At 51.7% G+C, this 26,230-nt stretch overlaps 11 protein-coding genes across 11 annotated transcripts; 5 read left to right on the top strand and 6 right to left on the bottom strand.

Annotated features, from left to right (window-relative positions):
- Positions 1 to 1,211: 1,211 nt before the first annotated feature.
- N7498_009821 (putative C6 finger domain protein) lies at positions 1,212 to 3,747 on the top strand (the record flags this gene model as incomplete). The annotated part of the gene is made up of 3 exons (XM_058456877.1): positions 1,212 to 2,252; positions 2,407 to 2,800; positions 2,882 to 3,747. 3 exons carry the CDS (start codon positions 1,212 to 1,214, stop codon positions 3,745 to 3,747), a joined length of 2,301 nt encoding a protein of 766 aa, XP_058303776.1.
- Positions 3,748 to 4,222: 475 nt separating this feature from the next.
- N7498_009820 (uncharacterized protein) lies at positions 4,223 to 6,240 on the bottom strand (the record flags this gene model as incomplete). Its single annotated transcript, XM_058456876.1, has 4 exons — positions 4,223 to 5,347; positions 5,400 to 5,490; positions 5,570 to 6,017; positions 6,072 to 6,240. The coding sequence occupies 4 exons, from the start codon at positions 6,238 to 6,240 to the stop codon at positions 4,223 to 4,225; spliced, it is 1,833 nt and encodes a 610-aa protein (XP_058303775.1).
- A 141-nt stretch (positions 6,241 to 6,381) lies between these two features.
- Positions 6,382 to 7,160, top strand: N7498_009819 (spliceosome assembly protein PRP11; the record flags this gene model as incomplete). The annotated part of the gene is made up of 2 exons (XM_058456875.1): positions 6,382 to 6,393; positions 6,465 to 7,160. The coding sequence occupies 2 exons, from the start codon at positions 6,382 to 6,384 to the stop codon at positions 7,158 to 7,160; spliced, it is 708 nt and encodes a 235-aa protein (XP_058303774.1).
- Positions 7,161 to 7,718: 558 nt separating this feature from the next.
- On the bottom strand, positions 7,719 to 9,797 carry N7498_009818 (serine/threonine protein kinase CBK1; the record flags this gene model as incomplete). The annotated part of the gene is made up of 3 exons (XM_058456874.1): positions 7,719 to 8,031; positions 8,091 to 9,071; positions 9,133 to 9,797. The coding sequence occupies 3 exons, from the start codon at positions 9,795 to 9,797 to the stop codon at positions 7,719 to 7,721; spliced, it is 1,959 nt and encodes a 652-aa protein (XP_058303773.1).
- Positions 9,798 to 10,518: 721 nt separating this feature from the next.
- On the top strand, positions 10,519 to 12,077 carry N7498_009817 (Tim22-complex subunit TIM54; the record flags this gene model as incomplete). Its single annotated transcript, XM_058456873.1, has 2 exons — positions 10,519 to 10,606; positions 10,678 to 12,077. 2 exons carry the CDS (start codon positions 10,519 to 10,521, stop codon positions 12,075 to 12,077), a joined length of 1,488 nt encoding a protein of 495 aa, XP_058303772.1.
- A 541-nt stretch (positions 12,078 to 12,618) lies between these two features.
- N7498_009816 (peptide alpha-N-acetyltransferase complex A subunit NAT1) lies at positions 12,619 to 15,291 on the bottom strand. Its single transcript, XM_058456872.1, has 3 exons — positions 15,184 to 15,291; positions 13,144 to 15,117; positions 12,619 to 13,088 (listed from the first exon to the last, which is right to left on the bottom strand). Exons 1-3 carry the CDS (start codon positions 15,263 to 15,265, stop codon positions 12,634 to 12,636), a joined length of 2,511 nt encoding a protein of 836 aa, XP_058303771.1. The 5' UTR covers positions 15,266 to 15,291; the 3' UTR covers positions 12,619 to 12,633.
- A 484-nt stretch (positions 15,292 to 15,775) lies between these two features.
- Positions 15,776 to 16,535, bottom strand: N7498_009815 (MIX23 family protein; the record flags this gene model as incomplete). The annotated part of the gene is made up of 2 exons (XM_058456871.1): positions 16,352 to 16,535; positions 15,776 to 16,287 (listed from the first exon to the last, which is right to left on the bottom strand). Exons 1-2 carry the CDS (start codon positions 16,422 to 16,424, stop codon positions 15,776 to 15,778), a joined length of 585 nt encoding a protein of 194 aa, XP_058303770.1. The 5' UTR covers positions 16,425 to 16,535.
- Positions 16,536 to 17,197: 662 nt separating this feature from the next.
- N7498_009814 (putative formamidopyrimidine-DNA glycosylase) lies at positions 17,198 to 18,339 on the top strand (the record flags this gene model as incomplete). The annotated part of the gene is made up of 2 exons (XM_058456870.1): positions 17,198 to 17,790; positions 17,844 to 18,339. The coding sequence occupies 2 exons, from the start codon at positions 17,198 to 17,200 to the stop codon at positions 18,337 to 18,339; spliced, it is 1,089 nt and encodes a 362-aa protein (XP_058303769.1).
- A 265-nt stretch (positions 18,340 to 18,604) lies between these two features.
- Positions 18,605 to 19,380, bottom strand: N7498_009813 (uncharacterized protein; the record flags this gene model as incomplete). The annotated part of the gene is made up of 2 exons (XM_058456869.1): positions 18,605 to 18,855; positions 19,158 to 19,380. 2 exons carry the CDS (start codon positions 19,378 to 19,380, stop codon positions 18,605 to 18,607), a joined length of 474 nt encoding a protein of 157 aa, XP_058303768.1.
- A 474-nt stretch (positions 19,381 to 19,854) lies between these two features.
- N7498_009812 (uncharacterized protein) lies at positions 19,855 to 21,152 on the bottom strand (the record flags this gene model as incomplete). Its single annotated transcript, XM_058456868.1, has 2 exons — positions 19,855 to 20,249; positions 20,312 to 21,152. The coding sequence occupies 2 exons, from the start codon at positions 21,150 to 21,152 to the stop codon at positions 19,855 to 19,857; spliced, it is 1,236 nt and encodes a 411-aa protein (XP_058303767.1).
- A 2,891-nt stretch (positions 21,153 to 24,043) lies between these two features.
- nar1 (iron-sulfur cluster assembly protein NAR1) lies at positions 24,044 to 25,912 on the top strand (the record flags this gene model as incomplete). Its single annotated transcript, XM_058456867.1, has 2 exons — positions 24,044 to 24,151; positions 24,209 to 25,912. The coding sequence occupies 2 exons, from the start codon at positions 24,044 to 24,046 to the stop codon at positions 25,910 to 25,912; spliced, it is 1,812 nt and encodes a 603-aa protein (XP_058303766.1).
- Positions 25,913 to 26,230: the final 318 nt, after the last annotated feature.

The following is a 26,230-nucleotide window of genomic DNA, read 5'->3' as shown; positions in this document are numbered from 1 at the left end:
ACTAAGGGCTAGTTTAAATACGCTTTGATTGATAATAGTCTCATAGATCACACCGCTAGCAGTATACAACGCCCACGGTCCACTTCCCCACACGTCAAAGGCAAAGAATTTCAAGAAAATGGTCTCATCGAATTATCTACTTTTTTAAGGATTAAACCATGAATGGGTAGTTCAGGGCGTGTTCAGGGTTGGCGTTGTAGTATAGACTTGCCACCCCATTTTTTTTTTCGGCGTCGAAGCGGAGACTTGGATCGCCGGAAAAGAAAGCTCCTTTGGTTCGCTCCAACTTCGCGCATCTCTTCCTGCCTGCCACCGACAACCCCAGACACGCAGAGTTTTCGACAACTCATGCGTTACACCTTTCTAAATACCCTAATACGTTTTTGCCCGGTGAGTACGTTCATTTTGAACCAATCGCGCGTTTTCCAGTCCAGCAAGCCCGCCATCTTCGCTCGAGTCGCATTTCCCTCCCATCCACGCAGGCGCCGCGGATTTCGCTCTCGAGCGCCTTCACAAGCCAGTTATTCCTGAACGAGACCTTTGTCCTCCTGCCCTAAGATCGCTCCCGTGATATGGTTTTCCGGCTGGGTGTGAGCCTGTGAGCGGGGATAGTCGTCCTCGGGGCCTTAGCACGAGGAATGCGACAAGCGGACTCCGATCGGCTGGCACGATGTCTGCGAAAATTTGGCGATCTCAGATATCGAGCCTCTTAACCACGAGCTCGTTGCAATTCACACCGGTCGGAGCTCGGGATTGTGTCGTAGGCCTTGGTTCTGGTCACCGATTGGATTTGCTCTCATCTTGATCACCTTCCACGTGGTGCTGGGTGACAAGGATTGACTTCCTCGGAGCCTCTGCCACGCTGAATGTCATCTTTCTGTTCATACTGGTTCGAATGCGCAATGTGGGACGCGTTTTTCTGCGAGATTTTGACAATCGCTGGATTGAATTCACCACGCAGAAAACTCTTGCTAACGCATCGTGATTGTTAGCAGACCGAAGGGAATAAATGATTTACAAGTGCCAACCCGACCGATCTGGTGTGGTGCCTCTGCTCAGCAACAAGCCGCACGATCTTTGACCTCCAAATTCGGCCTTGTTCCCGCCCAGGGACCACCAATCCTCGAACGCGACGGCCGGGCTTAGCCTTTAATACGATTCTACGCCTCGACTATACGCACCACCGTGTCTAGGAGGATATACAGTTAGATATGTCAGAACCGACGGACCCTAGCCCTGGGGATCCGGCCAACGTGTCCACCGAGTCGAATGCGCCAGCTACAGAGACTAGCCAATCCCCCGCGCAGAGTGGGCAGCCGGCAGAAGAAACACATGCGCCTTCAAATTCAAATCAGGAACAAACTGCGATGAGCGAGCCTCATTCAGTAACCCCGCAACCAGTCGCGGACTCCGATCAGCAAGAGGGCACTGGCAACCCGCAAGAAGGAACTGAGCCACCTGCACCTGCGCCGAATGTCACCACCTCGTCGATGGACCATTCATTACCTGCGATGGACTCTCACATTCCATCTTTGGACTTTGACACGGAACTACCCTCAGTGGGATCAGCCGCAGACGCAGACCTCTCACTCCCCGCGATCGATACAACCCTGCCTTCACTCGATTCTTCATTGCCTGCAATCGGGACTGATATTCCCACCATGGACGAACACGAACATCACTCGTTCGATGACGAATTTAACCACCATGATCACCACGATCACCACGATCACCACGCCGGATCCGCAGACTCTGGGAACAACTTTGACCAGCACTCGGAGTCGATGAATGGCTCGAGCCAATACCAAACGCCCTCCAACGGCACCTACCAATATCCGCAGAACCCCGGCCCGCAACAGCAGGCGGATGGACAACAGCCTCAAGGGCAGTCTCAGCACCAGTTCCAGTCGCAGCCGCCACACAACTACCAACAACAAAGTCCTGACATGTATCACAACCCGGGTGGCTTCTCCTCGGTGAACTCAAACTCCGGGAACAATGGCCAGGGACAGCCTGGACAGGTACCACAGGCTCCCATCGGATCGCCGATGCCCGCACACATGCCTCCGATGGCTTCGATGGGCCAGTACATGACGGGCTATCCGTCGAATGTGCCGCAGAACCCGAATTCGCAGATGCGATACCCACTTCCCGGTGACCCTAACAAGATTCTATCCGGCGGGAGACATAAGAAGGAGGTCAAGCGACGCACAAAAACTGGTTGTTTGACCTGTCGCAAGCGAAGAATCAAGGTACGTAGTTGTGTTGGAGTTTCGTGTTTCGCGGGCCGCAGGCCTCGCTTGTGCCCGCAGACCCCGCCATCGTTTATTTTATCTTCCGCTCACCGCACGACCTCACTTTTTTTTGCGCTTCTCGTCTTGACAAGATACTAATCTTTGGGAAAAGTGTGACGAAGGACATCCGGTCTGCAGAAATTGCGTGAAGAGCAAGCGCGAGTGCTTAGGCTACGACCCGGTGTTCAGGCCTACATCAACCACCCCCTCGGCCATCCAGCCAGCTCCGAACCCCCCCCCGTCGCTGGTCGTTAACCCTCAAGGCCCTCCTGTCCAGTCGGCTCCTTCCTATCCTTCCGCGCCCCCTGGGTACATGCCCGCTTCCTCGCAACCTTTTGCACCGTCCCTCCACTCCGAATCCCCTAGCACCTCGACCGACCAACCAGAACAATATCGCGGAGCTTCCGTTGACCATACCTTGGGAGCCCACAACAACACACAACACCCTACAAATATGCAGAACTCCGGTGATATGCGGCCCCAGAGCTCGGAGCCCACGTATAAAGGTATGCGCGCCTCATTAGAAGCCCTTGATTTCCGGAGGGGTGTTTCTGTGATGCGCGATGGTAGCTAACAGATACTGTCAGCAGTGAAAACACTCCATGTCAATGACCTGGTCGCCTTAAGGGGCATTCAACCTCCACCTCCTCATCCCGTTGGAAACCTCCCTCCCGGTCGTCTCGAAGAAATCCAGGCTGTGTTCCTGGCCACATATGCGCCTGCCATTGACAAGCTGTTGGAAGTTCGCTGGTATTCAGAAAAGGCGTTACCAGTCCTTATGGCAGATTCGCAGCTTATGGCAGACTACTCAGCATTGATCAACGCTTTCAACGACTGGAATCTAGGTGACAGCAACACCCTGGCTCGCCTGGAAAGTTTTGAGGCCTCAATCATCTGGAGAAGTATGGTTCTGTGCCGCCAGGTGCCAAGTGCAGAGAATGGACAGTACGGACAAGACTGGAACCTGCTTGCTACCAATGCCCGACTCAATGCCATTGAGGCTCTGCTTAGCTGGAACCACATGGAGCAGAATGCCCTGTCGCGGCCATTGGGTATGGATGCCGCTACTCCACCTACCACAGCCGATCAGTTCATGCAACGACAGCTGGATTTCTGGAGCGAACTTGGCGATTTCCTTACGCTCCACGATAACGAGGCCAGCTCGGCCAAACAAATCGACGACACCTTGACCCGTTGTCGGTCACTGCTGGATACATATGAAAACCGCGACATCATTTATTCCATTGCCATTGCGCGCCACCTCGGTCAGCGCTGGGCCGACTTCCCCCATAACCTACCGAAGATTGGCTATTCTACCGAGAAAGAAGCAGGCACCAAGCTCTTCGTCGCGTCGAAGTTTATCGAAGAAGAAGCCGAGGGCAAGGGCACCACCCAGATCTACAAGCGCATTTGCTGCATGGCAGTGCGCTCGTGGTGGGTTGCTCGTGAGTGAACAGCTCAAGCTTCAAGCTGAGCTGATTCTCTCATTCTTTAACTGGCCTACTGTACAGGCGGGCCGGTCATTACGAATCTACAGACACGTATCTACGCCCTAGATTCACAAAAAAAGCATCATGGTTCAGGCGTTTGCTTCCTCGGGAAGATTTGACTGTTGATTTGCGATTTTTCCATTGTTATATCGGGGTTCGGGGGACTGGGCAGCGAGCGAGCAAAGCACTATGGCGTTTCCGGCCTCTTCTTCCCCCCCCCGGGACGAGTTTCTCTTGTCTCTCATGAGCATATCTCGCTTTTTACTTATTCGCGGGAGTTCCATACCCAGTGGCACCCAACTCCTGTTGGATCGCTAACGTCCATTAGTTCATAGTTGAAAGAACATTACTAGATCAAATTCTTGCATCGATTGTAGATATCTCAAGACTCTAGTATTCAATTATGTACCGTTGACGTGACGATTTCATGAGAGTGTGCTATACAGGAGACACCTCAACTCTAATCTTCATCTCGCCCGTCTCACCCTGGAATAGGAACCCAATATCCCTTGTCGATTCCACCAACTCGACCTCCCGCCGCACAAAGCGACTCTCATCCTCTGAGGTTGGACCGGGATTAGCCCCTTCCGCCTCATCATCGCTATCACCATCCCAATCAGCACCTTCTTCACCCGCATCTTTCTCGATGGGATCCCACTCATCCGTCTCCCAAACCAACTTGAATCCAAACGGAGGGAGCCCGAACAACCGGGCCACGAGAGCCTTCACCTGGTACGAATTGAAAGAACCCGGGATCTCTTTAACGTGGACTTGCCCGTCTAGCTCATTAGACACCGTCGACACCGCGTCAGAAAGACGGAACGCCATCTTCACCAACCGCGCCGCCACAGACCGCGGATGAATCACTCGTTTCCCCGACCCATCAGCGACAACGGCCCTAGTGATCATCGGCTCACCGTAAATCTCACACAGCTCACTATAGCGCGGATGCTCGGCAAGAATGCTCGGCTCTTCTTCTTCAGAGGTAGCAGAGAGCGTCTTGCCGATGAGGGACAGGTAATACATCTCCGCATTAGAGCGATCCTGCAACGAGATTTTGCTGAAGTTCAGGGTGCGGAGGGTGGACGGGAAGCGGGCGAGTGTGAGCATGAAGGCTTCGTCGACTGTCATGGGTTTGGAGGCGCTCATTGTGGATGTGGCGGCTGCAATGGCAAGGGGAAGAGGTGGCTGGTCGTATAGAGGGTTTGCGGAAAGGCGGAGGGTTGTGAGGCCTGGGAACAGGGTTGGGAGGTGGTTTAGGAATTTCCATGACGATATATTGTTGCGGGAGAGGTCGATTGAATGGACGGTAGGTGGGAATTGGAAATCCAGGGTGCTGTTGGGGTCGGAGGTAATGCTGACGATATTGTTCCCGCGGAGGGAGAGATGCTGTAGGTTTGGAAGAGATGCTAGGTGGCGGATTGATGATAGTGAGGAGATCTCGTTCCACTCGAGGGTCAGCGTGGTGATGCTATTGGGAAGTGGACGAGTGGTTGCTTTAAGTTGGTTTTCAGATGCCGTCAGAGAGGTGAGTGATGGGAATCGAGAAGCCACTTCGGCAATCTATGCGATATGTTAATGTCAGGTACCTCGGTGATGAATTCTTTTCACGTACTTCGTCCCAACTGAGGAGGGTTTCCTCCAGATGCAGTTCAGTGATTCCCTCGAAGACCAAACCTTCTTCCAGAGGTTGGAATCGATTTCCGCTATACTTCGAGTCAGCTCACATATCATTGCAAGACTGAAGAAGGAGGGCTTTATGCCGCAAAGGTAGAGCTGACTCACTTCACCTTCAAGCGTCTGAGATGCTTCAGTTGATTGCAAATTTCCCAAACATCACGCCAGCGGCTCAACAGATTTCGACTGAGATCCAACTCAACGATCTTCGGGCAAGTAGCTGCGATTTGTCCAGCATATTCTTGGACTTGGTCATGAGCCTGATCGTAAGAAGACAATACCCCAGCAAGGCGGAGCCCATCCAGGATGACAATACGCAGCTCTTGTAGTTCCGCCATCTGCCTGCGGATCTTGTCAAAGCCGACCTCCTCGACAACCTTGCTGCTGATCTTAATGGCATTCTTGGGTGCAGCTTTATTCATGGAAGTGCTCCCATCATCTTCCTGCTCAGGCTCAGAGGCATATTTCTCGCGCAGAGCCTCTAAGAAGCTGCGCGGGGGTTCTGATGGCCTGGAGGGGCGGACAAATGACCCCGCCGTGGGCTGGCTATTTTTGCCTGTGAACCGGATTAGTGGACATTCAAAAAGACAATTTTCAATGCAAGACCAACATGTAAAGTAGCGTAATCCCTTGTGTTCGCCCGAGTGCTTGCCTCTACTTGCGTCGTCCCATTCGACGCCGAGCCAGTCGCCCGCGGTGCCCTGGACGCTGCCCACGTAGCGAATGGTGCATAGCTGGCCGTCAAAGGACCGACGTTGACCAACTAGACCAGAAGCCATTCTCTTTGAGAATCGAATTCCCAGACGTAGAGTGAGATTCGTTCAAGTGTGTACACGAACGGCCTGCAGGCGCTTACATAACCGCTTTTATCTCTCTTCCGCAGATTTGCCATCTCCAACTTCCCCAGTTAACAGATCACCATGGATTACCAGGTAAGCACCTTTCTCTCACTCACATCTAGACTCACTAGACTCTCGTTATCATCGGTACTAACACTCTCCAGAACCGAGCAGGCTCCAAGTTCGGCGGCGGCGGTGTCGCCGACAGGTCCGCCACCAACGCCGACCGTCGCGAGCGCCTGCGCAAGCTCGCGCTGGAAACAATCGACCTCGATAAAGACCCCTACTTCTTCAAAAACCACGTCGGCAGCTTCGAGTGTCGACTCTGCTTGACAGTCCACCAAAACGATGGCTCGTACCTGGCGCACACGCAGGGGAAAAAGCACCAAACGAACCTAGCCCGGCGCGCCGCGCGCGAGCAGCGCGAAGGCAAGAACCAAGACCCATCGAGCATGCCCGGCACCATGGGCGTGCAGGTCAAGAAGCAGACGATCAAGATCGGACGGCCGGGATACAAGATTACCAAAGTGCGGGATCCGTTGACGCGGCAGACGGGCTTGCTTTTCCAGCTCCAGTATCAGGAAATCACGCCGGGTGTTCTGCCGCGTGTGCGGTTTATGTCGGCGTTTGAGCAGAAGATTGAGGAGCCCGATAATGAGTTCCAGTACCTGGTTGTTGCGGCGGAGCCATATCAGACTTGCGGGTTTAAGTTGCAGGCGAAGGAGATTGATCGGCGGGAAGGGAGGTATTGGACATGGTTTGATGAGGATAGCAAGGAGTTTTGGATTCAGATTATGTTCAAGACTGAGCGTGAGGAGCGGTTCAGTGGTGTGCCTGGTTTGGCACCTATGCGGTCGTGATTCTGCTTTTCTTCTCGTTCTTCGACATCCGGCTTGGGCCTTGCTACAAAAGATGATTGCTGTCTACGGTGGGGATTGGAGCTCAGGCGTTCAAGGGCTTGTTTTGTGTCTATAATATTCTTGCAAAGCGATGGCATTTCCTATGAATATGAATCGAGACATTGGTGGCTTACACCGCAACTTCACTTGAACTCTTTTGTAGATCTGCAGTGTTCAAATAAGAATAAGCGTTCTTTTTGTATTTCGCAAGTAAGATATGCAAATCAAGACCTGAAATGCAAAACCTGGTGTTTCTTGGGCATCCCGGCATAGATCACCATGATAGACAAACGTTAGATTTCGACAACTAAGAAAAAAAAAATGGCGCTCGGGTCATGATTCAGAAAACATCGCGCTGATATGCTGAAGACGAATTCGTGATAAGGATAGTCCCGAGTCTCCACCAAGCCAGGAGCCAGTAGAGATAACATAGATGCAAGCCCTGCCTGCTTCATCGTGACCCTTCTATATCGGCAGCTAACCGGCTGAGAGTTCTCGGGAGATAAAACGCAACCGAATCTAGCTGCCCTGGAAAGCGTTGAAGGCCTTGTAGGTGTAGCCAATGAAGGGCAAGCTCATCTCGGCTTCCTGGGAGTCTGGCATGGCGCGGGCCTGGGCACGGTGAATGGCACTGGTATCCTCCTGGGGGATCTCGTCAATCGGGAAGTAGGACACATCGATGTTGGAACTGAGACGCGGCTCGAACGGCGCACGAATGCTCCGAAGCTGCTCCCACACAACACCGCGGAAGAACGGATGGTTTTTGATCTGAGTTGCGCCACCATGCTGGCCGCCCTCGCTGCCGATGCGGTGCTCAGGATCACACAAGAAGCTGTAAACCTCTAGTTAGTATTCTAATTCAGGTTTGTTCCATATTCAAAGTTATCTTACCTTCGGATCAACGATTCAGAGTCACGAGAGAGAACCAGCTCATCAGGGAAGTAAAGGCATTCGCGCCAGTTAACGATCTTCCGGTAGGTGTCGTGGGTGTCTTCAGCACAGAACGGAGGCCAGCCGACGAGACACTCGAACATGATGGCACCAACGGACCACCAATCGCAAAGGTAGGTGTAACCCTGGCCGTTGAAGATCTCAGGGGCAATATAGTCGGGGGTTCCGACAGTCGAGTACGCCATGGCACGACGGGATTTTCTCCAGGTGTTGATCTGGCCACGGTTCGAAACAGTCAAGTTGATGGCATCGTTGAAGTAACCAGAATTGCGGTTCCGGTCCTTTGATGTTGAGTTCTTGAGTAGGTTCTGGTAGTAGGCATTGTCGTGGGTCTTCTTGCCTCCGGTCGACAGACCGAAGTCAGTCAGCTTGACGTGACCACCCCGGTCAAGAAGAATGTTATCAGGCTTGATGTCACGGTGCAAGAAGCCAAGCTTGTGGACAGCTTCGATGGCCATGACAACCTCAGCCATGTAGAACCGGGTAATGTCCTCCGAGAAAATCTCATACTTGATGAGCATCGTCATCAGATCACCACCAGGCAAGAACTCCATCAGAAGATACAGGTAAGCCGTGTCCTGGAAGGACGCGTGCAGCTTCACGAGCCATGGGTTGTCCTTTGAGTCCGCCAGAATATCACGCTCGGCACGAACGTGTGCCAGCTGGTCCTTCTTGAACATCTCCGTCTTGATTAAAGACTTGAGGGCATAGATCTTGCCGTCGGTCTTGCGCTGCACCAATTTTACCTCACCGAAAGCACCCTTGCCGATGATCTTGATGGTCTGGAAGTTCTGTGGGGTCTCCTTAGTTCGCAGGAAACGGAGGAAGTCAGATTCCTGCTTCGAAATGGACTCGGCATCCTGGCGCTTCTGCTCGGAGGGGACGTTGGTATCACGGAGGGTCTTGTCAAGGTCCACGGAACTAAAGAACGCACAAGTCAGCGTCGAGTATTGACAAGAGAACAAAATAACCAGATACATACCGCATGTTGCGATCCCGGGCCCTTTCGATGTTCTCATGGAAGAAGACCGTCACCAGCTCCTTTGCGGCCTTGCCTCGCTTGTGCACATTCTCTGAATAGCGATCTGGGAATCGCTGCAGCTCCTCATTCTCCGCCGGGGGTCGAGGGCTACGAGGCACCGGAGGAGCCAAGTGTGCGGCCTGGGTTGGGCCTGCGGCGGGGGAACCGCCGGCGGTACGAGGTCGCTGGGCAGGAGAGGCTGCGCGGTTGAAGAAGTTCCCACGGTTGGCGTTCAGGTCCTGGTTGGAGAATTGTTGAATGAGACCATTGGTGCCGTCGTTGGCGTAACCCATGCGAGTTTGGTAGGCGGGCTGGGGCGACTGCAATGCTTGCTGTTGTGCGTACTGCTGCTGTTGCTGTTGCTGCTGTTGCTGCTGCTGCTGCTGCTGGGCATACTGCTGCTGTTGAGGGGCATAGCCGTTGTTCACGAAGTATCCCGGGGCGTAGGCGGGATTGGAGGGATCGACGTAGTCCTGGGCCCCCTGAGTCTGGTAGATCGGCTGGGGAAACGCGGAGGGGGTGGTGGGATAGGCACGGTTGTTGGCCGCATTGTAGTTCTGGTCATACCCGAAATTCATATTCAGGCGATTCGGGTTGTTAGGATTGTTCGGGTTGTTCGGATCCATGATGAATAGTTTGCTCCTGACACCGGATGGGAGGAGTTCAAACGAAGGTGGGAAAGTGGATGGAGAAAGGAGAGGGCGGGGAGGTGAAAGGAGCGGTGGCTCAGGCGATAATCCACCCTTCCTGATGGCCCCCTGGTTGGTCTGTTTCGTGCTGATGTGCTGTTTCGTGGTTTCGTGGTTTCGTGATTTCTTAATCTACTGGCTGAAGCGTGAAACACCGTCTCTCCTTTTATTCTACGCTCTAGGAATACGGGGACCATGAGGGAGTCTAATATCCGGCCACTCACTGCTCACAGCAGTTTAGATCTAGGATCCACCCGTCAATCCGAACTATTGGAAACACACACCCCTCTTATGGAATTTCAAGGGGGAGGGGCACGGGTTCACATTGTCGGCACATTCCAGTCTGATTGTCAACAAGAATTTTAACGCAGCGACAGCTCTCGCACGAGGCGATCGCGCTAAACGGTGATCCTACATCGGGCACTTTTTGAGATGAAACACATCAATTAGATGGTAGGTCGCAGATAGCATAATCAAGAAGCATTCAAGTCATCAAACTATCCCTCGGTGAAATCTCTGTGGTTCGAGTTGGACAACAACCAAATACGAGAGGCGCCTATAGACCCGCGCACGTGATGCGCGGATCAACTCCCGCGCCGGAAGTCGGGCGCGACTTTTTTATGCTCGTCACCGTTGACTCCGAGACCTGCGATCAACAATGGCCGAATCGTCCAGTTCTGCGGCCTCTGGCACCGCCAAGCCTAAGGCGGCCCCCAAAGCTGCAAACCCTGCCTTCAGAGCACTCGGTATAGTCCCATCTCCGCAACTTGAGAAGCCCGAGAAGCACAGGGAACACTAATGCAATGCGATGCAACAGGCATGCCCAATTTCCGGTTCAGACTTCCTTCCCGAAACTGGATGATATTCTTGACCATCACTGGCTCCTTTGCTGGTGCTATCATCTACGACCGCCGCGAGAAACGCCGTGCGCAGCAGAAATGGTGCGACCTCGTAGCCCATCTCGCAACCGAGCCGCTGGCGGTGGAGCAGATGCGCCGAAAGTTGACCGTTTATCTCGCTGCGCCGCCGGGCGATGGTATGCGCGTCGCTCACGACCACTTTAAGGAATATGTCAAGCCCATCTTGACTGCAGCCGCGCTGGATTACCACGTGGTTGAAGGTCGCCGGGAGGGAGATGTGCGAGCTGGCACTGCGGAGAACATCCGCAAGCTGCGACGGAAGGCTGGTGAGCAGAGTACAGTTGTGTCGGAGCCCACAGTCGAGTCCGCCGTACTTGACCAGCGGGAGCGCATGGGAATCCAGGACGAGCCCGGTCCCAAGGGTGACTTGGTCATCGGCCGCCACACATGGAAGGAATATGTCCGCGGCTTGCATGAGGGTTGGCTTGGACCCTTGGACCCTCCGCCTCCCCCGGTCGACGTTTCGGTTCCCTCCGGAAATGAGGCAGCTGAAGAGGCCATGAAAGACATTGCCACTGGCGATGAGCCATCTGACATGCAGGCGAATGTCGAGACCCTTGAGAAGACCCTCAAGGGGAGCGAAGAAAAGACCGAAGAGAAGAAAGAGGAGAAGGAGAAGGAAAAGGAGAAGCCCAAGCCTATCGGTCCTGCACCTGCTTACATCTATCCTGCCGAATACTCCTCCGCCTCTCTCCCTCCTTCCCTGCCCCAGTCCTTCGACAACTCCGTCCCCATTGAATTCCCCCACATCCTCGGCTTCCTGAACACACCCATCCGACTCTACCGCTACCTCAACGAACGACACGTGGCTGAGAACATCGGCCGCGAGGTTGCCGCCGCCGTTCTCGCCGCAAGCTCAAGACCCTACCGCGAGGAATCTTTCAGCACAGACTCCCAGCTGAGCGGAGCCAGCGTTGACTCCGCTCCATCCCCTGATGGCTCATTTACCGAGCTCTCGCGCTGTAACTACGAGCAACAGAACGTCCTGGAGGCGGAAGAAAAGGAATGGCACAAGTCCGTCCACAAGCGCGACGAGGCCGACAAGGAGCGCGAGTGGCTGGCCGACGTCGTGCTCGACCCCCGCATTGCCTCCCGCATGCAGACCGCCATTCTTTCGCCTGAGGACGAAGCCCGTGCTCAGCGTATCTTCAACCAAACGGAGTACATCCTCGGCCAGGAGCGCCCGGCCACCGTTCCCTACTGGAAGAAGATGTGGATCAAGTACGGCTATGGCGAGGATGAGGAGACTATCAGGAAGAAGCCGATCCTCCCTAATGTCGATGAGGAGGATGCGTAAATACTGCATCTTGATCCGGGAACCCTTGTGCTATACCATAGATGGACGTGGGTGTTTTGTTTTGTTTCTCTTTGCATGGGTCATGTTTTCCCAATTTGCATACACTATCCTCCCCTCGGTTGTATATTAGAGGCGCTTTCTGTCTGTTTTCTATGGGATGTTGTACATGGCAGGGTGCAATGTATCTAGGTAGACCATCTCTACAATCTGATCTGGAACTAAAATGACTTACATAGAGCGAGGTGTTGATTACACCTCACTCCTCAAGCGATAGGAAATATGGATAATAGATACTGTACTGATATATTTTGGATGTTTTTAACTTCTGTATATTCTTTTTTGAGATTGATTGATTGCAGGCATATCATCCCCTTGTGTGGTCCACTGTGTGGTCTATTTCCCCTTTTCATAGACTCCAATCGCAAAAGCCAGTATACGTTGGCTATATTCACAGCCGTACCACAAATACTTTGATCTTCTGACGGAGCAAATTCGGCCGTGGGTGATGAACCAGACGGTGGCTGTGGCATGGTTCATGTCTCTCGTTCGAGTGAAATCAGTTCAGGTCGAAGACGGAAGACTCCGGCCATTTCTTGCTCGCCTTCTGGGCGAAGGCAGTCTTGTCACTGGCCCACTTGTCCAGAATATCGAGGGCGGAGACGGCCTCGTCAATGGTGATATCGGGCGAGTCGAGGGTAGCCAGGAGGTCCTTCTCACACTGTGCCTTCGAGTCAGGTTTCAGGAGCTGACGGGCGGAAAGAGCAGCTTGAACGTGAGCGACGCTGTTCTTGTTGTTGGACAGGAACGACTCGTTGAATTCCTCAAGCTTCTGGGACTTCGGGAGGAGCTCCTCGAATTCGGCGTTAACAACCTCGGCAGTCTGGGCGGGAAGAGGCTCGGAGAGGGTGTCAAGGGCCTTGCGGAATTGGATGAGCTCAAGGTGGAGGGTGGGGTTGGAAGAGTCGATAGCATGAGCAGCCTTGAGGCACTTCAAGGCGAGCAGATGCTTGTCTGTAGAATGTCAGGTTAGCCATGTGCGACTCATATCTATGGACAATGAACTTACTTCTCCTGAGGTAGACCTCGCAGCCAAGGCACTGCGCCTCAATGTTCTTCGGGCTTTGTTCAAGCAGATGTGTCAAGAACTTCATGACATCCTTGAGCGGTTCCTTGGTCTGGACTAGGGTGTTACCAAGAGGATCGGGGTCTTCCTTCTTGACCTCTCCATCAACACTCTTGGCGTTGGCAGCGGCGGCCTTCCGTGCCTCGCGCTTGTCGGCTTCGATCTTCTCCAACCGCTGTTGCTCCTTCTTGGCCTTCTTGAGGGCCTTCTTCCTCTCAGCCTCGTCTGTAGCATCGATGCCGTTGGCACCGCTTGGAATGGGACCGTGGGCAAGGTCTGGCTGATCGTTGAGAAGGAGATAGGCCTTGATAGTCGCAATAGCAATTCTTGTGTAGAATGGGTGCTCGCGCAGGCGGTCTTCCCAGCGCACCATGTCCACGTACGCTCTGACCATACCCTTGCGCAGGGAGAAGCTGTGGAAATCGAACTGGTCCTCCTGCCAAGTGTCAAAGATGTTGTAGACTGCGTGAAGGCGCTTGAGGGCAAGGCCCAGCTTCTTCTGTCGCAGGTACGCTTCACCATCCTCGGTCAGATACCAAACGCACTGCATCTCGTGGAGATCTCCCATCGCTCCACCGACGGTCTCGTTGCGGGTGAACTTGCTCATAAGGTTCAAGGCCTTGTCGTTCTCATTGTTGCGTAGCTGATACTTGGCGGCCTTGGTGTTGATGTGTCGGTCTTTCTCGTCCAGCAGACGAGCCTTCTCCATCTCCTCTGCGGCCTTCACAGTATTGCCATAGTGCTTCCAGATCCGAGCCTTGGTCATTTGGTATTCAACAGCCTTGGGGGAGATTTCAATAGCCTTGTCGACATTCTCCATAGCCTTGGGGAGGTTGCGGCTGAGGTGAAAGTTGTAATGTTGAGCCAAAAAGTAATAGGATGATGCCAAGAACTCGTTGTTGTTGCCATTGGTCTCCGCAGCGCCATTGGCCTGGGAGCCAGACTTTCCAGAGACATATCCCTCCACCAGTGCCTGCACTGCATCCTGCTTGGCAGGGTTGGTGTAGAGCATCTTGATGTTGGCGAAGAGCGACGGGACTCCCTTCTTGAGCATACGCTGCAGATATGAATCCGCGTCCTGCTTGAAATCATCTCCCTCCAAGAAGTCGAGAGGGATGCGACGAGCCGCATCGCCGCGAGGGTACTTCTCCACCCACTCGTCATACAAAGCCTTCAGGACCTTGTGGTCATTCTCCGGAATCTCCTTGGCCTGGATCAAACCATTGTAGTAAAGAGAATTCTCGGAATTGCGCTCCAGAAGGGCAGTGTAAGCCTCTGCCGCCTCTGTCTTGCGACCAAGTCGCAGGAGATAGTCGGCCGTCATCTCCATGACCGCAAGAACATCGGTACACCGGTAGCCGACCTTTTCAAGGTGCTCCAAAGCTCTCTCCAGATCTCCAGACTCCGCGATGATCGAGTTCCTGTATAGTAGGGCCTCGGAGTGCTCCATATCCTGGACGGAAGGGGAGCCCTTCAGTGTGTCCTCAAAGGTGGTCAAAACCTTCTCCGCCTCCGCGAGATCTCCGGACAAGTGGTGGGCAATCGCAAGCGCGGTCCAGTTTTGGCGGAAGCCCGGGCGGGCCTGCAGCATCGTAGTGCGGCTCTGAATGTATCCCTGGAAATCGCGCATCTGCATCTGGAGGAGGGCCAAGTCACGCTGGATGGGCTGAGATTCAGGCTCGAGGCGCAAGGCAAAGCGGTAGGCCTTGATCGCTTCCTCGTAATTCTTTTCCTGCCGGTATAGTAATCCGTAAACGTGCCAGCAGATGTGCGATTTCATGTCATTGCGCAAGGCCTCCTTGGCCAGGACGAACGCCTCCTCCAGCTGATTCATGTGGCTCATGATCAGAGCTTTCATCGCCTGTGTATCGCCATGTTTGGGGTTCTTCTTTAGAACTTGGTCTGCCGTCTTGAGGCCTGTTGCGATGAAAATGCAGTTAGCTCACGGGACCCGGGCGCGGGCGATTGAGCGGGGCAGCGGACCTTTCTTGTATTGCTTCTGCTCAAAGTTGCGAACCACTTGACGGAACAAGGACTGATCCTTGGAATTCAATGGTTGCGGCATGGTGGGCGATGCTGGGTCGATTAACTTGTGCGAGGGAGGAATCGAAGTGTGCGGGGAGCGGCTTCTCCGAGTCCGACCTTGGCAGTGCGAATGAGCCGATAAGATAGGCCCAACTGCGTCAACGATCAACTCGAACACAATTCTACCGATGACTGATTTTCTTCTTACATCTGCACGTAGTGGGCCAGGACGTCAATGCAAGCACCCACGGCAGGGCTTTTCGTGTTACCCTCGAGCGTCTTCAAAAGCTTTTTTCCCTTGCATATTGGTACATGCGTACCTCCAACGCTAATATGCACTACTTCTCATGCAACTATACAACTTAGATTTCACGGAAGGCTTATATGTATATGATGATATTCATAGAATAGCAACGCTATATATGCAGTAATGTACACTCGGGCACAAAGAGAGCCTTAGTCCTGGCAAGACATGAGAGTTGCAAGAGCCCGGTTATCAACCAGACCATATGCAGTTGTGCTATGGCCTGTTCTTGCATAGACAGATGCCTTATCGCCGATGGTTCTGCCGCCAGGTATTCAGATCATCCTCCCAAGACGCCGAGGAGCCACCGCATCTCTCGGTCACCATGCCCCATGTCCGAGACCGAATGATCTCTTCCACGGTGCGTTGGTTGCGAACCAAGTTTGCCAGAGATTCGGTTCGAGCTTCCCGAGGGAAGAAGCGAGCTGAATAAGGGTCCAATCGTTCATTGACCACCCTTTCTCGGTCTCGGGCGGATTCTGTCTCTCGCAGAATCAGATCCGGGTCCTCGGGGTCGGGACTCGTGGCAACACCGGCACAGTAGTTCAAGACGTCCGAGCGAGTCTGCCACGATGGGAATAGTACGTTATCCTTGAAGCCTTGGCACGCATTCGGCTCGATCGGTTTCTGAGCTCTGGTGTCGGTTTGCCGTGTGGCGGTAGACGCCGGGTCAAATCCCTCCCGAGCGGGCGTCATTAACGCATTGAGATTTTGCGAAATCGAATCATCGATAGTCGATCGGGAGATACGGAGGAAATCTGAAGACGAATTTATAGTCAGTTTGGAGGCAGTCCCAGGAAACGATCGTGAAATGCAACGAACCCCGAAGTAGTCTTTCATCGAAGCAGAACTGAGGAGTCAGCGCCGGAACCTCCGTGGATGAGGCCTGTGACATTTTCTTGTTGGCTGGCTCCCCCGAACTTCGATTTGCCGTTGATGCCCAGAACCAATCCAGCTTGGGTGGAGACGCGGGTGAACAGGGCTATCGGCGACAGGATTTAGTGGCCTGGACAGTAGGGTACTATCAAGGCAGGCACGGTGTCGGAATGGAAAGCAGGATGAACTTATTGCGACCCAGCCAGAGCGATGCGATTCCAGCGGGCAAAAATGGCTTGTGAGGTTATCGTCGTTGAACTCGCCGCAGTGAACGCATAGCTGTCCCCATCGGGATTAGCGTCTTCGATGAGTAATATCAGCGAAGTTGGCGCCTCAGGCTGTGTATGAGAGTCTGGTCAAGTTTAACGATCGAGTCATTTGACTAAATTTAGCTAATTGACTCGGATACATCCCATAATCAGAGAAATAGAAGATGGGTATCCCATGAGTCGTCATAATGGAAAGTTGAACTGGCGCCTCTAACGAAATGAGTAGGTAGATAATCAACGTAACCTTGGTCTTTTGGTACGTTTTCCTTTAAACATAGACCGAGATATAACATACGTAACCACATAACAGCTTTATTGTCTCGAATAGACTTTCGGTAGGTGTATGAAATGGAAAAATGGAAAAAGTACATCCAAGTAATTCTACAGGAGGTCATGTGACAGCGCGTCACGCGGGCCGGGATCGTCGCGTCGACCTGGGGCTGACGACTGTGGACGATCGTACATACATTCAAACCCCGATTGATACTTTTGTTGATTGCATTATTTGGATACCCCTGTCAATATGCCCGAACTTGCAGAGGTGTCACGCATTGTGCATTTTATCCGCCAACACCTGGTGGGAAAAACCCTGTCCAAAGTCCAAGCACAGCACGACGACATCGTATATGGCAAGGTTGGGACCAGCGCGGCTGAGTTTCAGAAGGCGATGACCGGCAAGGAGATCGTTGGCGCGGGTCAACAAGGGAAATACTTCTGGATCACGATGTCTTCACCTCCACACGCGGTGATGCACTTTGGAATGGCGGGATGGCTGAAGATCAAGGACGCCGACACATACTACTATCGCTCGGACAAGCCTGCAGATAAGGAGTGGCCTCCCAAGTATTGGAAATTTTTGCTGGAGACCAGTGATGAGCTCAAAACCGAGGCTGCGTTTGTGGATCCCCGCCGATTGAGCCGTATCCGCTTGGTGGATTGTCCCGCCGATGACATTCGCCAACACACTCCTCTCAAGGAGAACGGGCCGGACCCGGTTGCAGATAAAGATATCGTGACAGAAACATGGTTGATAGAGAAGCTGAGGAGTAAGAAGGTCCCCATCAAGGCTCTTCTCCTTGATCAGGTCAACATCAGTGGCATTGGTAATTGGATGGGGTAGGTCTTTCCCACATTGGTTTGGCCAGAAAGTGTACTGACAAGTCTTTCAGAGATGAGATCCTGTACCATGCCAAACTCCACCCTGAGCAATACAGCAACACGTTGTCCGATGACCAGATAAAAGAACTTCATACATCGATCCACTATGTGTGTTCCACTTCCATCGATGTCCTAGCAGACTCGGAGAAGTTTCCTGAGCACTGGCTTTTCAAGCATCGCTGGGGCAAGGGCAAAAAGAACCAACCATCCATGCTTCCTAACGGGGACAAGATCACATTTCTGACTGTTGGTGGCCGTACGAGTGCTGTCGTTCCGGCGGTCCAGAAGAAGACCGGCGCTGTTGCGAAAGAGATTGAAGACGATGGCAATGGGGCGTCTTCGAAGCGAAAGCGGGATGTGAAGCAGGAAAATGATTCAGATGCTGGAGAGAAAACGGAGTCCAAGGGCCGTGGTACGAAGCGTAAGAGCAACCCAGTGGTAAAGAAAGAAGAGGGTGAAGAGAAGGTCAATGTTGGCAGGCGTCGGTCTACGCGTTCAAGGTATTAAGTTGGATTAAAGATAGATATTTCATGCTAGAAATTGAACACGCCATTGAGCCTTGTTGCCTGGGCGTACCCAACTGTCAAAGCAACCCCGCCCAGACCAATTTCGACGACACCGGTTTTGCGCGCAATATACCAAACGCGTTATTGCCCACAGCTTCCGGCTTAACCCTACTGTTCATTGACCTGAGATTTTCGAAGTATTACTTACACACGACAAGGCCTGTGGGAAGTTGCGTCGCAAAACATGCGACAAATGAATTTGATTTTTACATCATAGTCCAGTTGTTGGCCGTGTTTCCCAGGTCGAAATCGATTGCCCAAGACATTAGATCAAAATTCTCGTAATCGTCCAGATTGAGAGCACCAATCTCCCCAGCTCCACCAGTGAGGAAACTGTCAGTATTAGGCGTCAGAACTGACATCGGGCTCACGTCAGTGCTTTTCGCGACATCAGGAGTTGCCTGGAACTCTGATATCGCAAACTTGTCCAAGATCTTGTCCAACTTCTCCGTTATGGCTTTTGCAGCCTGCAAGCAGAACGCTTGATTTCTTTCCCGGGAACTAGCCACACTTCCAAGTTGCGATCGACATATATAAATCCTATCACAACACTCATATTGCTTCCTGTCCTTGATCGCATTATCTTTCCCAGCATGCGGAAGTTTGGATTTCCCGTTCACCAAATCAATAGAATCACCGCGGGGTTCATGATATGTGGTCTTTCCTTGCTATATTCTGCCTTCGTTCAACGAACCATTTATGCATCTCCTCCTTGCTATGATCACCCGCGGGCTATGAGCTGTATGAATGGAAAGGTACCTAACAAAATATCTATGCTCTTGAAGGCTCCTGCATATGTCTTGATTGCTCTCTCTGAATGCCTTGCATCATTAGCAGGTCTAGAGTACGCGGATGCTAAGGCACCGAAGTCAATGAGGTCATTGGTTATGGCGATGTACCTGTCGACTGTGTCGGTGGGAACGTTTATCGCGATGGCTGTCTTGCCGCTGACGGTGGATCCAAAGATAACATGGATGTACATTGCTCTTGGAATAGGAGTTTTCATTTCCGGCACCGCTCTTTAGAGCGTTCCAATTCAGCTAAAGTAGCTGGTGGAGGAAATTTACCGACTCTACGACACTTTCGAGAGAAGCGTCGTAGAGTCGACTTATATTCGCTATATTTCTACGTCCGGCGATGAATGGGAAGTTCGGTGTCGCTATAATATTGAAATCATCGCCGTGCCTTCTTGGCCTTTTTGATAGAATTTCCGGCTTCCACAAGAAGAATATCCTGCTGCAAAAGTCCTAGAGAGATTAAAGTTTAGGGTTACATCGGAAAGCTTGATCCTAGTTATACTGATTCTTGACCTCAGCCATTTAACTGCCATAGGAAGGGTAAGGAAGAGTAGAATTAGCAATGTATTTCATCGCTTATATACATGTACGAGCCTGAAAGTAACAAAGGGTGAACTAATTATGTAGAAAAAAGGGGTTATATATGAGTTCCGAAGATCTTATTGTCTCCAAACCTTTCGCGTGGGAGTCTCATTGTAACCGTCTTTGCTGAAACGCTCGCTTTCTCCATCAGAGGGATATGCGGGCTCGCTGGTGACTTCTATGGTGGTCTCCTGGTAGACCTTTCCAATTGGCGCCATCTCCACGCCCGACTGGACGATGTTATCTGTCGACCCGTCCTTCTCAGCCACCATCCTGCTGTCCTTGCCACCCAGCTTTCGGGACTTTGGAGCGGCCGTGATGGTGGTTAAGTGTGTATCACCATTGCGTCCACGGTCGCTGGCGAATCTGTCATAGGAGCGACCATGGCTGGGTTCGGAATCGATGATCAGATTACGGCGGGTAAGCGTATATAGGGTAACGTCAACGAGACCGGAGCTTGTAATAAGGGCACCTGAGAGGAAATTAGTCACAACGGCACTTTCTTGCAAACAGAGGTAGGATATTGACACCCACCAGCACAGCAGAAAAAGGCGACAGATGGTAGATCGCCGTTCGCGTTTGCCATGCGTCCAGCAGCCAACGGCAGAGAAAGGATCAGATAGACAGTAGGATAGATAGTCATATATCCAACCACACGACGCAGGCGCTTCAGGCTCTCTATTTGGCTATTGCCAAGAATTGAGGACGCAGTAATCTGTCGGCGAAGTTGAAAGTACATCACCGCGTAGAGACAGACAGTGCCAAATTCAGCCAAGAAAATCCAAAAATAATGAGTCCAGAGACGTAAACTTTCGTAGTCTTCGTTAATCCAACACCAGGCACCAGAGGGAACAAAAATATCAGCGCCGTGAGTTGCCAGAGGAATTGTCATTATAATTGTAATGACAAAAGCCCAGATCCCACAAACGAAGGCGACAAAGACTTTGTAAGGCATTTTGATTCCCCAGACGACGAGAAGAAACGTATGGAAGGCGATAGCGAGAACAAAAAGACCGCTTCCGGGGTTTGCAATTTGGAGAAACAGGCCCTGGAAAAAGCAACCCGATGTACCTGACTCAATCTTGTCGGTAAAGATCCATTGCAGACAGAGCAGGAATCCCACTGATTGTATACAATCGGCGAGAACTAGGTTATAGATCAAAATGATGTATTGGTTGTAACCGATATAACTCCGGAAGTATGATTTCCAGAAAACGAGGCGGAACGTGATGAAACTCAGGAGAGATGCCGTGGCAAGAAATGAGAGGAAGGCCATAACAGAAACGGCGATGAGGCCCCTCCGTTGTGTCAGAGGCAAAGGGTCAATGTCTAGCGTCACATCGCTAGTCCATCGAGACATCAAGGCGTGCTCCATTGTACTTTCCGTGGGAGCCGTTTCCCGGCAATATGAGGTCCAAGGAGATTTGCAAATGATTCTGCGATAACAATTTCAAAGGCACACTCTTTTCCAGTATAGCCCTTTTTGGAGACGGAGGGAAATGTACACCATGCCGAGACGAGGATATTGACGTCGTGGTCAAGTCAAAATTAGAAGCCCGGCTTATGTGCAGGAAGCCTATAACGCGTGTGCCCTCCGCAAAAGAAAATGAAATGCGCTTAAGAAGCTTGACAAGCGGTAAAATTAAAGTCGTGGAAAGGAGAGAGGGAAATAGATATTATATGAGAAGGGATTATCTAAGTTGAGCTGAGGAGAGAGCGAAGTCTGCATGTAGACTATTGTCAACAGGGGAAACTCAAAAGATATTAGGTAAAAGGGGAATACGTAAGTTAGTATTTCAGACGGGCCACTTCACTGTAGGAGGCTCTTATATACATACCGCGTTTCGGAGCAGCCTCCCATCCCTGTCGTTTCAGAATAGGCTCTCTCCTACCAGAAATGGTCACTACGCAACTCGAAGCCCATGATTGAGCAAACAACTCCGTAACATCGCAAAGCTAGAACAATAAATGTTTGCTGTACTTTACGCCACAATCTTCTTCAAATGGTAAATAAAAGAGATTTACACGAAGCTTGCCACGAAAAGTGGAATAAAACGGCTGGAGCGGTCGTAAAGGCCAGTACCCACTCTGATCAGCCCCACGCGGCATAGAAGCTTGGAAACTGGGGAACAGGGCGCAAAGTTGTCTTGTCTGCGTGGCAATTGTTTGGACAGATCAAACGTGGGAGAACTGTGCACGGTGAAGAAGGGACTCTTATGGAATTCTGAGGACAAAATCCAGATCCCGCTTTACAAAGGCCTCAGGACGGACATAGCCGCTGTCATGTCATTATGTTTGCTTTTCTTGTGTAGGGCTAGATGCAGGAACAACCTTCTCGAATGCCAGCAAAAAATACTATCAGGTTTCACAGTGGGAATGAGTCCCCACTGCCGGAGAAATGAGTCCCACTACCGGAGAAATGCATCTTCGGTGCTAGCAGTATTCCTCGAACAGGGGCCATTCAAGGATTACACGATTCGCAAACTTTATTTGCGGTGCCCGACAAGCCCCAGGGTTACATCGATCCAGATAAGCTTCATGTACTTGCCGGGCAATGGCGATCTCGACAGGGCAGGAGGCACTATTTGTCCACAGCCCCATATTATCTCGTGCCGGAGCCACCAAAATAAAATAAGCTTTTTCTGCCACGCTTAGTCCAACCCATTATGATTGTGGAGTCTTTCGAGCCGCGCGCCCCTGAACCGAATACGAGGGTAAGGAAATCAATGCCTAGACAGCTACATGTTGATGCAAGTCAGCTTTAGAGCCGCTAGCTGCGATCGTGTGTAAATTTACTATTGACCTGTATCATCTCTATATGCTTCCAGAGTGGAGGGGAATGGTTACCTCGAGAATGTTCAGGTTGTCATTATGAAACATTGGGGCAACTAGAGGCAAAAATAATCCACGCCAGCGAGGCTAGTGTTGATTGTGGCGATCCCTGTCCGATTTGACATGTTCTGTACCAGTCCGCCTGCGTCCGGAGCCAATTCCTTCAACTCGAAGTGATTATTTTAACGCTGTCACACTCTGTTTGAACTGAAATAGACATCATACAAGATGGTCAGTAATCTAACTTCTAGTTCTCGTGAAACAAGCGAGAACGTGGGAATGTAGTGAGGTGAAAGCCCAACCCATGATGGACCGGGTATCATGAAGGGCCTTTGGCACTAGGATTACAAGAATCTGGAATATCCGCTTTAACATTTCCCTAGTATTTAAAATTGTCACGTATGTGCTATGTGCGGGGAGCATGGATCATGATCATTGACTGTCGCACTCAGCCTCGTATACTTAGAACCCACAGCCCCACAGATCGTCGGAATGACCTGATGGGGTCGGCATCAGCTCCAATTATCTTCGAGCACGGAAGAAAGGTCCATAAAGTGGACACTTAGAGCCCTTTATTTCCTAATGGCAATCACATGTAATTGAAAAACAGATATGGGTCGGTGAAGAGTGGGTTGTACTGAGATATTTGCTGCTTATTTCAGACCTCGAGAACTAACTCGGTGATCTTTATTTGTGTCGCTTCATCCCCGAGAAGGAATTTGAGCAATTCTTTTCCGGCGACTTGCGAATCGTCTCGGTCTCAGGAGTGGTATACACCACATTAGAATTAGACTAAGAGAGCAATTGGAGATTAGGGGCTCTGACTGTTCGACCATTAGCCGTGTAAATATATCGGTCTAGGATTTTGTTACAACATTTGCTGCGTCACTGTACATAAACTACGTGCAGCCTAGTCTATCGTTATTTTCTGCGGCCACACAAATCTGGCTCTAGGGTTCGAATAATCTCGAATCTCAAAGGCAGATGCTCCACCCTCTGCGTGTTCTGGGGCTGTTTATGGTGTTATGATGCCACCATAGAGAAATTTGTTATAGTCAAGCCTGCATGCTGAAAATGCACTCCAACACTCATTTCTCTTGCTCTAACCTCTTTAATGCATCAATGAAGAAAAAAACAAACAAGCTTAGGGGCGTGCCTGAATAGATCAAAACAACCAATCACAGTAAGCGATTGGAGGCCAGGGCGGTGAGTTCTTATCGGGGCCGATGTCGCCACGCGATGACAAAGCCGCAACGCCCGTTGGTTCTTACCATATGATACCTTCTCTTTCTCGTCTCAAGTCTTTTTGAGTTAACCCCTACTCTACCCTTGCCCTTTGCAGAAAGCGCGTGGTCTTCCTGACTCTGTTCTGCTCGAGTCTTACCCTGGCGTGGGACTCCCACTTGAAAAGACCCGAAGCGGTGTCCCGCCACCATGAGCGCGATCTTGTCGGCAGACGATTTAAACGACTTCATTTCACCGGGGGTCGCGTGCATTAAGCCCGTGGAATCGCTTTCACAGAAAAGCGCAAAAGATGCAGAGGTCAGTTTTTAGTGGCTTGCGGTCAGTCACCGAACTTTGGACTAATTTCAATCTTAGAACCCCTACGAAGTAACAACGGAGGAAAAGGTCGAGCCCGAGAATCTTCCACCGGCGCAGATTTCCTTGACAGACTGCCTTGCTTGTTCAGGCTGCGTGACATCGGCAGAAGCCGTCTTGATCTCTTTGCAGTCCCATACCGAGGTCCTAAACACTCTCGATGCCCATCCCGAGATTCCTTTGCCACACGAACACCATGGAAGAACGACAGCGAATCCCGAACAAACTGGAGAGGGCAGGATATTTGTTGCAAGTGTGAGCCCACAGGTCAGAGCGAGCTTGGCGGCAACCTATGGCATCTCGGAGAAAGAAGCGGGGTACATGATCGATCAGTTCCTATGTGGCCCGCAGGGGCTGCGAGGCGGCGGAAAACATGGCAGTGGCTTTACGTGGGTCGTGGATACAAATGTCATGCGGGAAGCCGTTCTAGTTCTCACTGCTGATGAAGTCTCGGAGTCGTTCGGCTCGGATCCCGCTGGAAACAGCCCATCTGGTGCTGAGAATGCCCTTCCCAAGCGACCGATCCTATCTTCTGCTTGCCCTGGGTGGATCTGCTATGCTGAAAAGACCCATCCCTTTGTGCTTCCGCATCTATCTCGCCTCAAGTCCCCGCAGGCTCTGTCTGGAACATTCCTCAAAACCGTCCTGAGCAAATCTCTTGGAGTCCCAGCTTCTCGCATCTGGCACTTGGCTCTCATGCCATGTTTCGACAAGAAGCTTGAGGCCAGCCGAGAGGAGCTCACCGACGCTTCATGGCAACAAGGGGAGTTCCACGGGGGCTCTGAACCCGTTCGTGACGTGGATTGTGTGATCACAACTCGGGAACTCCTTTCGCTAGCCGCTGCTCGAGGCTTCTCACTGCCGAACATCCCTCTGCAGCCGCTTCCATCAGGCTATATCCCGCCTTTCCCAGAAAAGTCTCTCGATTCTTTCATCTCATTCAAACGGTCTCCTGCTCAACAGTCCCTGGAAACAGGTACATCCGGGGGCTACTTACACCATGTGCTCAACACCTTCCAAGCTCGTCACCCGGGAAGCCAGCTTGTTACGAATCGCGGGCGTAACGCTGATGTAGTTGAGTACGTGCTCACATCCCCAGAGGGTCAGCCCATCATGAAAGCGGCTCGATACTACGGCTTCCGTAACATCCAGAACCTTGTTCGGAAGTTGAAGCCTGCTCGCGCATCCAGAATGCCCGGTGCAAAGCCTGTGGCTGCTGGGCGACGTCAGCCCATGTCTCGAAACACAGTCTCTGGAACGTCAGGTTCAGATTTCGCCTATGTTGAAGTCATGGCTTGCCCAGGCGGCTGCACCAACGGCGGCGGACAAATTCGGGTTGAGGATGCCAGAGAGGCTATCAATTCTTCGGAGGATGTTCAGATGGCAGATGCTCCTGGAACTTCAACCAAGCCCTCACCCCACGAGCAGCGCGCCTGGCTTGCACGCGTGGACGAGGCGTACTTCTCGATGGAATCCGACTCGGAGAACGAAACAAGCCCTCATTCTCAACTCTCCATCGCGGACAAAGAGGCTCTGATCCACCAGGGATTGGCCCGCTGGTCGGAGTTCATGGGAATCTCGCTCGACAAGCTGGTGTATACAACATACCGCAAGGTTGAAAGCGACGTTGGCAAAGAGCAGGCTCCGACGAACGGGACGGCCAATGTCGTCGAGCTTGCTGGAAAGATCGGAGGTGGATGGTGAATACCATCTCGGTCCATGGATATAATCATTTGGCTTTTGTTCATTACATGGCGCCGGGGTTTTTCTGTTTCAATTGCATATCAGTATGGGATACACAAGATGACTCATTTGTGACTTTCCATCGTCATTCATGGCTGGCGGCGTTGTGATTTAGATATATTGTAAGTGGTTTGTCTGCCTGTTTATTTTGACCACCTTACCACCGTGAATAGCGGCCTCATAACATTATGTGTAAAAAGGCTTGAAGAAATAAGAGAATAAGATGATATATCCCTCCTAGTATATTGTGCTTGGTCCCTCTATAGATTACACTACAAT

This window comes from Penicillium cinerascens (assembly GCF_028974065.1).
Source record: "Penicillium cinerascens strain IBT 15544 chromosome Unknown scaffold_4_segment0_segment1, whole genome shotgun sequence".
Taxonomy (NCBI): domain Eukaryota; kingdom Fungi; phylum Ascomycota; class Eurotiomycetes; order Eurotiales; family Aspergillaceae; genus Penicillium; species Penicillium cinerascens.
This window is presented reverse-complemented; position numbering and strand designations above follow the sequence as displayed.

Coding starts and splice junctions, on each gene's coding strand:
- N7498_009816 (XM_058456872.1), bottom strand. CDS start 15,265: ATGCCGCAACCATTGAATTCCAAGGATCAGTCCTTGTTCCGTCAAGTG. Junction 15,118..15,183: donor GCAGAAGCAATACAAGAAAG/GTCCGCTGCCCC, acceptor TCATCGCAACAG/GCCTCAAGACGGCAGACCAA. Junction 13,089..13,143: donor CGAGGTCTACCTCAGGAGAA/GTAAGTTCATTG, acceptor GACATTCTACAG/ACAAGCATCTGCTCGCCTTG.